General features: G+C 40.7%; 1 protein-coding gene and 1 long non-coding RNA gene across 3 annotated transcripts in view; one reads left to right on the top strand and one right to left on the bottom strand.

The window, feature by feature from the left end:
- The window catches only part of dennd4a (DENN/MADD domain containing 4A), a 29,208-nt gene that overhangs the window by 18,237 nt on the left and 1,717 nt on the right, over positions 1-9,254 (bottom strand). For both annotated transcript variants that reach the window (XM_077516770.1, XM_077516771.1), the window contains exons 2-10: positions 6,211-6,542; positions 4,804-5,050; positions 4,657-4,726; positions 4,398-4,567; positions 2,604-2,842; positions 2,463-2,529; positions 2,186-2,389; positions 686-861; positions 331-431 (exon numbers count right to left, since the gene is read on the bottom strand). In XM_077516770.1, coding sequence (XP_077372896.1) covers positions 331-431; positions 686-861; positions 2,186-2,389; positions 2,463-2,529; positions 2,604-2,842; positions 4,398-4,567; positions 4,657-4,726; positions 4,804-5,050; positions 6,211-6,521 — 1,585 coding nt within the window. In that variant the 5' untranslated portion in view covers positions 6,522-6,542. The remainder of the gene's footprint in view (positions 1-330; positions 432-685; positions 862-2,185; positions 2,390-2,462; positions 2,530-2,603; positions 2,843-4,397; positions 4,568-4,656; positions 4,727-4,803; positions 5,051-6,210; positions 6,543-9,254) is intronic.
- On the top strand, positions 6,230-8,019 carry LOC144016103 (uncharacterized). The gene is made up of 2 exons (XR_013282846.1): positions 6,230-6,465; positions 7,858-8,019. It is a non-coding gene; the product is annotated as an uncharacterized LOC144016103 (long non-coding RNA).

Here is a 9,254-nt window from a genome sequence, read left to right as displayed (position 1 = left end):
TAATTCAGGCTCATGCCCAACTCAGTTTTAAGTGAAGTTGCGGTAGAAAGTATTTCTCTTTTTCACAGCCATTTTTTCGGACATTGCAAAAGAGCCATGTGATATGTGGGGAAAGTTAAGTAAGACGCTCGTACATGCGGGAATTGCTGAATGTGGTTAATTAGGCTGGGATAACAGGAGTGGGCACAAAGTATCCTCAAAGGAGGCTCTCAAATAACCCACTGTTTTGCATCGCAATATTAAGTATTAGGTGACTTACTGTAAAATCCGTTGTACATGCTGACTCAGCGGCTAAATTATTCATGAAACCAGATATTGGCCTTGACTCACCCTCCGTGAGCTGCTGGTGGAGTTTATTCAAGGAATTCAAAAGATGTTTGCAGGCTCTCCCGGGCAAAATTTTCCACGTTAAAGCCTTTTTGTCTTCTTTCCTGCAAGCACACAGCATGGCTTCCATTACACGGGGAGGACACGTTGCCAAAAGAACTAAAGAGGGAGGCAGACGCTCTCATATCAGGACTGACAATTTAATCTCCCGATGAGACAACCTTTGAAAATCAGCGGCGCATAAAGGTGATTTAGCATCAGGATATTTCACATTCCAGCTCTATAAGGGAGTGGAATTTTCATCATAAAAACGAGAAATGTCAGTCTTAAAAAGTTATTTCAGATTGTGGTCACTCACTGGGAGATGGTGTTGGTGTCCAAATCGACACAGCTGATGTCAGCTGGGGGCACGTGCAGGTCAAAGTATCGGGAGTCCACACCCACAATGAAAGGACAAGGGGCGCTGAGTACACCCGCCAGGGCCAGTGGGCACAGGGGGATGTACGGGCACGGCCAGTGGAAGGGGAATATCATCTGGGAGGGAGACATTTTCATGTCAAATGTCAATATTAGCACATTCAGTACTACACAATACATAAAGTAGTAAATTTAACTTAAAACAGTGTTTCATCTGGAGTAAAATTTACATTTGGAAGAGAGTAAAATTACGTGTATATTTTATTCATGTATGTGTAAATTTTGTGTGTTTGAGAATTTGCTAATTCACATTAAAAAAAAATATTCTTTTTTAAATATATTTTTTATTCATAAATGCTAAGTACATTTTGCAAGGAGAGATTTTGACTATCTACAAGTGTATTTATAAAACAAAACAAAAAAACAAAAAACAAAACAAGTTATACAAAAGTTATACATGGGTTGAACTAAACCTTCACCTTGGGACACTGCCACTCTACCACGTGAGCTATGCCACTTCTTCTGTTTGCTTATATCCAAGTGTAAATTCTACTCAATTTAGAGTGGGACCAAATAGATTCAGTTTTGAGTAAAATTTACACTCCAGAATTTACTGTGTAGTAGTGTTAATTTAATCCACCATTTTTAAATTTAGTCAGTTTTAGACTAGTCCAGTTTCAATCACGCTTGTTAGTTTTTATCATAGTCAACTTGATCCCATTTTTATTGTCCAGTTTAGTAGACTATATATCGAGCATTTTAGTCTTTATTTTAGTCCAAGAAAACAATTTTATTCGTCAAGTTTTAGTCAACAAAAACTGTCAATGTTTTAGTCTAGATTTAATCAGGACAAGCATTTAACCCCTAGCTGTATTTTTTTTGACAGCAGTATGTTGAACATTTCAAATCTAAAACTATTTCATATAAAATTTTATTTAATCTTTTTGATGGTAACTTCACTCACAAGTACAGTATATCAACAAGTGGTTACTATGGCTCCATGCTATGAAGTAATAAATTAGCCAGCATTAGTTAGCGGTCGGATTAACATTATTGTTGGAACATTATAGCTGTTGGATTTTTTTTTTTTTTTAACTTTTCGCCATGATTGCAGATTTGAAAGGGGGTGTCACGTGACAAGATTATCAGAGACAATATATTCCAAAATCAAGTCATTTTCATCTCGTTTTTAGTCCAGTTTTTATTAAGTCAAGTACATTTCAGTCGCATCTTCATTAGTCGATGAAAATGTATCCTGATTTAGTCCCAGTTATTGTTTATTAATGAAGGATTTAGTCTAGTTTAGTCTAGATATAGTCCGGTGAAAATGTGTGTTGACAGAATTATTTTTGCTTAGTTTTCGTGAACGAAATTAATACTACTGTGTAAAGAAGCATAGCTATGATAGTTATATATATGAATGGGAGGAGAAAAGACTTACAGACACGAGTGCCTCTGTAACACTGGTGAGGACGGCAGGCCGGAGGGAGTGAACCAGGATCTTGTGCTCGGTGACGGCCAACACCAGAAGCGTGGCAGCATTTTTCGGGCCCAGGTTCATTAGTAGTGTGGAGAGGCTTCCGCCGCTCAGAGGCAGCGGCGAGGACACGGGCTGGCTCAGGATCAGGCTGTCATGTGGCGAGAGCTTTCGAAAAGAGCGCACAAACGGTGAACATACTCAAAGGTAATATTTCAAGTCATAGTTTGCTCATTAATACCTGCACAAGGATGCGTGGCCTCTGGGTGGAGGGGAACGGCACATTTTGCATGAAGTGAGAGATGTGCCTACACACACACACAAATCAACATTAGCACCGAAATGAAATTTCTCACAATAAATAAGTGCAAATATAGCCAACTTTTCAATGGGCAGCGCGTGTGGTCCTGAAATGGAGTATCGGTAGAGGAAGGTGAGGAAGCTTCTGAAGGACTGGAAGAAGGGCCAGTGGGAGAGGAGGCAGATGCTCTTGTTGCTGTAAACACTCCTGGTCCCGCCCGGTCCCAGATCAGAGCTGAGCAGGCCGAGCTGTGACAGCTGACGCTCGGACAGGTTCTCCTCCGAGTAAGGCTCATAGAACTGGATCGCTGCTCCGTACACCTGTAAACCAAAATCGGTCACCGTGTTACAGAACTATTTCACAAAGGCACAATACTAACGTTGGCACACAATCAATTCCGTGCGAGTATGTCAACATTTCAAACAACTGCTATGACACCAGCTCCTTTGTTCTTCCTCACAAATAAATGAGAATTTCCAGGCACGTGGTACCTGCGGCGTGCGGAATGGCGGTACCAGACGAGGAGTGAGCATTGAGGCGTTTAGCAATGAGCTATCCATTATTCACAAGATGAGCTGCAAATTTTCCCTTTATGCCGCATTGCTCTCAAAGTCAAAACAAGTCTTTCGGTTTTCCAAACACAGCCCTTAAACTTGGAATCCAGACAGAGTTGAGACGTTGTCAGGATACTTGTTATTCTTGGAAATTGGACTACAGTTCATAAACAAATTCATCCCAGTGGGATACTACAGTGTTGAATGCGAGATTCAAGGAGACATTGTTCTCACAATTTAAAACAGTTCCCAGGTGTCAAATAACATGTCTGTCACATTAAAATAAATACATGATCAAGAATTGCAGTACACTTTACACACCTAATTTTTGTTTACTGAAATGAGGCTGTTTTAAGCACTGTCTTATGTAAGTTAACGTTAACGCTCATCTGGGCATCCCACAAAACAAAGCAGTTCTGCTTATATTTCGGCTTAGAAAGTAACGGTTGCCTAGCTGCCAAATCATGGGCGGAGACCCTCAGTGTGGGCGTGGTTATAAGTAAATTAGCCACTCTTTTACCTGACAGTGGTGCAGAAATTCAGTACGGCTCGCTCACACACACATTTTCAGGAAAAACAAAATAGAGTTTACATGGTTGCTTCATTTCAAATTTAATTAATATTAATTAAGCAGCAAAATCCACCTGTTGTCATCCATCTCGGGTCGGCCATTTTGACACTTGCTGTCAGGTTCAGGTAACGACCAATCACGGCTCAGCTTGTCAAGGTCACGTTACCAAATTAAGAAAACAGGTGTGCCTTGATTGGTCATTACTTGAGCCCTGAGCAACTGTGATGTCATTTTCAGTGGACAGCGACTGGCAAAATGGCAGCCCCCTGACATGGTTGGCTTATTTCATATTCAACTCAACTCAACTTTATTTATATAGCGCTTTCAAACAGCCTGAGCTGTCACAAAGTGCTTTACAGAAACACAAAAAATAAACATGATAATATAATATAACATAAAACATTAACACCAAAATACAATACAATCATAAATCAACATTCTTCCATCCCTACATACGCTTTGATGTTTGAAGCAGTTTTTCGATGTAAGTGGACAGAATCAGTCTCCTTTCAGCAGTTGATCAGAGACATGATCTCAACATGCATGACGTCACACACGTTTGCTACAAACTAAGTTTGCTTATAAGCTAGCTCATAAACAAGCAGTTTACAAATGCAGTATTAATCAGAAAGACAGGTTTCGACTAGTGCGCGTGCATACATTAAGAAACATTTGAAGATGTCAAATTTTTATGTCCCTCCTTAAAGAGTGTCAGTTTAGCCACAACAGAAAATAATTGTAGCGCTTTACCTTTTCTCCTGAAGCTTCCGTTAGCACAAATGTGGAAAAAATGGGAAGGGCGTGTTTGGTGTGCGAAGGCCAGCACTCAATCGTTGCCCCCATGGGCAGACAGAACATAGGCACTGACTCAGGCAATGGAAAGGACTCATAGTCTTCTTCGGGGTACCTGCACAGCAGACCTGCAACAAATACATCCGCATTTACAACTTTACTACATATGGATTTCAATTTGTAAGACTCCACATTTTTATAGAACGATTCACTGTACCTGCTTTGCATGCAATTGTGTTTGCTTTTGCCAGAGACTTCTTGTAACACAAGTAGACAGACGAACCCCACTAAAAGATGAAACCAGTGGTCAATTAAATCACTTTTTTTTTCTTTAAACAATACTCAAGACTTCTTCTTTCCCTACCATGCTGCTGTTGAGGTTCTTGTCCACCTTGCAGAAGGTGTGAGGAGGCGTCTCGCCCTTTCCGGGCACGATGACGCAGACATCAGTGACGGCCAGCGAGGTATGCGGCTGGCTCTTTGGAGCGCGGCGGTACGTGATGTAGATGCGTTGAGACGACGAGCTGCTGATGTTGGCGGGGCGACCTGAGGGTGTGGTCTGGACGATGTGACATCCTGGCTTCAGCTTTTCTTTCCACTCATACAAAACCCTGTAGAGGAATTATTATAGTTGGTTTGTTATTGCCAATTCATAACGGTGTCCTTTATACTCGTGTCTCCATGTGAGATGTCAGTAATGTATGTCATATTTCAAGGGAGTGCTTTGAAATTTTAGATTGGCAGCAAATGAAGTCGGCTGTAGTGCTGTCACTTGATAGGATCTTTTTAAAATTCGATTATCCTATCGATAATAATAGCCCCCTCAGGCCCGCCCATTTTTGTCGATATAAGTACACATAATTTATTGTCTTCAATGTATATCCATTGTTAAAATTAGCCTATGCTAAACAGCTAGCAATCGCGATTAGCTTTAGCATGCTAGGATCTTTTAAAACATTTATTATCCTATTAACTATTCCATCGAATAATCGAGCCCCCCGGCCCCGCATATTTTTTTGTCGATATGACCACTCATAATTTATTTTCTTCTATACCTAGCATTGTTAAAAAAACAAAAGCAACACACCAAAATTAGCCAATGCTAAACGGCTAGCAATCGCGACTAGCATTAGCACGCTAGCGATTATCACTTCAGGTAAACAAAAAACAGTAACTATTTAGTTCACACATACATCACTATATCTACATTACACATGTAATTGTGTCTTAAAAATCACATACAAACAATGAGCTTCAAGTTATTCCATTAGTAAACAAAGCTAGAGTTAACTGTTAGCTAAATGAGGTTAATAACTTCCTGTTCCTGTCTTCTTCTTGGCACGTTTAATGAATGACTGCCCTCTACTGGTTAAGTGATGAACACCTAAAACCGAGTGGCAGGTTATATTTTGGAATAATTACAACGCATGTGCTTTTGCGGATGTTATGAACCTCCTTTCCTGTGTTGTGGGGAAGCTCAATGTGCTGTATTGTCATTAATACAAACAATTTAACATGTTTGATACACAGACGGCCCAAACATGGTTCCGGTGGCTTCCAGCTTCGAGGCAGAAAATTTTACTTGACCTATTTTGGTGCAAAATGACCAACATCCAGTCTAACCTGCCTCTGTGCAGATTTTTGCTGCCATACATTCGTCCTGTGCGATTCTGATGTGTTTAAGAGCAGATTAATGTGACCCAAGGCAGAAAAGTGATTAGTGACGGTGGTTGGGTGGGTAAAGGGTCAGCGACTGCGGATTAGCGCTTACCCAAGATCTGTCAGCGGAGGCTTATCTCTGCCTCGCTTGAAGCACAGGAAAATCTGCGGCCCCCTGAGGCTGGCTCCGTTGAGCTCGGCGGACAGGCCCGAGGGGGTGCTTTCCACACAGGTGAATCCAGGGGGTACCTCCTCGCCCAGGGACCGGATGACTACGGCGACATCTGTGATGGGCGCTTTGGGCTTGACGGATTTGGGCGCGGTATCATCAAAGTGCAGCTCTTCCTCCAAAAGCTTGGACGAGTCGGTGAGGCCCGCAACCACGAAGTAGTCGGCGACACGGGGCGCTTTATCCTCCATCATTTCCCATTCCCAAAGTGAGGGCTGGAATGCAGAGAGGAGAAAGGGAAGGAAGAGCGCCTCGATGAATTTTAATCACTTGGCTGGGCTCAGCATAAAAGCACGAGGGAAGTAAAATCACATTTCAGTGTCGCTGAGCAGAATGTAGAAGTTGAATAGATGCATTAAACATGGTTGCTGCGACAGTATGAGAAATGTAAAACAGACGTAACCTATATAATAGATTCAAACGCGACTATAACGAGAGCATCTGGAAACACTTTCATTCTTGTCGGCAAAAATCTCAATACTTCACCCAGAAAAATGGGAGAACCTTGAGACTGGTGACCTTACTCTCTGCCATGACTGATTATGTAATACAAAACGTGCTTTTGTGCAAAATACTAAACGGGCAAGGCAACGCAACATGACTTCAGGGAGATAAGAAGGTAACGCTATTTTTGGGGAGCTTTTAAGGAGGGAACATTTGGACACAGTGTTGTGCAAAAAGAAAGGGCGCCTGTTGCGTTATCACAAAGCGTTAAGAGCTGACAGCCTGCAGCGCTAAGTGCCTGTATTATTTCTCTCGGCACTCTCATCACCCTCACTAGTGGACTGATGAACCGATAGTGTCCAAAATGTTTGGTGTGAGCACTTCAAAGCTAATCAAGCGTGGGCGTCGTTCAACTTGCCATCGCTGATGACATGTTGTTTAGAGATGAAAAGAGTTGCTGCTTAATAAACAGAACCTCGTCTGGGTTCAGCCAAGCTGCACACAACATTTTGTGTCGGGCGGTGATATTTATCGATTATCAAATTAATCGACAACTATTTGAATAATCGAGTAAACATTTGGAACCACTTCTTAATTAAAAATTGTCCAAATCCTCTGATTTTAGCATATCAACCGTAAATGTTTATTGATTTCTGCCATCCTTAATGAAAGAAGACTGATTATCTTCCATGTTTAATCAAATTAAGAAATTTGCAAAAATCTGTTTTTACTTTGAAAAATAATGACCGAACCGGTAACATGGTACAGTTTCATTTGCTTCAAGATGGGATGATCAACAATTAGGGATGATCAATACCACTTTTTTTCTGACTGATACCAGTACGAGTGAAAATCAAAAATCGAATCAAATCGAAGCTTGAGTGAATCGTTACATCTCGGTGTACTTTTTGTTATATTTTTGTTTGTTGGTCAGTGTGGTTTTTCCGATGTAAAATGCCTCAGCGCAGTAAAGGTTGAAAATTGCTACACAAACTGTACGGGAGTCGAAGAACCAGTGATGCCAACCGTCGGGGAAATTTAAAAAAAAGACTTATGACATAATGTTGAAATGTTCTGTTATTGCAGGTGGTTGATTTGTTCTCTCCAGTGTTGAGTCTCAGTGGGAAGCAACCATCATGACTCAGCAAGAAAGAATTACAGCGCCCTAGTTACCACTCTTATTACATTTTGCTCAATGTTTTTGTTCAGCTGGAGAAAATAAAACCATCTCTTGCTTTGTGATGATTATTTCTTGTGGTTATGACTGGCTTCAATCATGTAGGCAGCATTCCATTTCATTTCGGTTAACTCTTTGTCCTTGGACAGCCCAGGCTGGTTGACAGCCAATTACAGGGCATACTGTATAAAAGCAAAAAAGCATCCACACAAAAGGACAATTTAGACTTCAACGAATCTGACGTGAACGTTTTAGGAATGCGGAAGGAAGCAGGATTAAATAGAAGACTACGAGAAACTGATTTCGACGCTTTAGATGAGCAGATGATGAGAGAATGATGTGTTAGGAAGGTAGCCAGAAATAAATGAAGTGAGGCGGTTGCTGCATCTGAACGTCTCACAGTCAACATCATGCCTCGCACAGATGGTGTCTGAGTCCACTTGACTTCAAATGCCGACTCTTCCAAGTTACACACCACCTGCATTGAATCAAGCACCCCTTGAAGGCACGCAACTAATTACATAGATTATACAACGTACATATTTTATGAATCCAGTTCCAACTGGCATGACAACTCAACAAACATTATAGATTATTAATGAGAACGTAAACGAGTGTGTTTATGCATTTCATTTGAACTGGTACCATTGTCCGTGTGCACTTTTTTTGTAGAATGAAGCAACATATGTTTTCTTGCCATGCGCATGCACAGCTGGAACAAACAACTCACTTTTCATTCAGCAATTTTCTTGCACTGGAGCGGATTTCCTTCAACAAGCCAACTTCCGTTATTGTTGTTGATGAGTCATGTCCAAGCATCATAGTTGGTTAATACCACTTGAGACATCCTCTTCCCAAAAAGTTCAACTCTATCCGCAAAAGGGAACCAAAACTCACTAAACAGTACATTTGGTACAGCTATTCAATGAAGGTTGAACACACTATGATGGTTCAGTGGTGTCATAATGAGCATTCTCAGGCTTCAATTATCACTTTTGCGCAGAAAAGATTCATTCTTTTGTAACATCCAACTATTTTACATCAGAAAATGGATGGATAATTTGATTTATTTAACACCTTATGTATAATTAGGACTTGCTATTTTGCTACATATTATCGATTAATTTTTTATTTTGTACTTTTTAATGACTACACAAAAAGATCCACAAGTTTCTGTTGGGTTGCCTCTTATACTGTCTGCAATTAAAATGATGTGAACTTCTGAGTAGGGCCCAACTGACATGGATTTGTTTAGTTTGAATCAAATTTTGACATTCGATTAATTGGCTGATCAATTCAAGACAAT

Source organism: Festucalex cinctus, chromosome 3, assembly GCF_051991245.1.
Source record: "Festucalex cinctus isolate MCC-2025b chromosome 3, RoL_Fcin_1.0, whole genome shotgun sequence".
NCBI lineage: Eukaryota > Metazoa > Chordata > Actinopteri > Syngnathiformes > Syngnathidae > Festucalex > Festucalex cinctus.
This window is presented reverse-complemented; position numbering and strand designations above follow the sequence as displayed.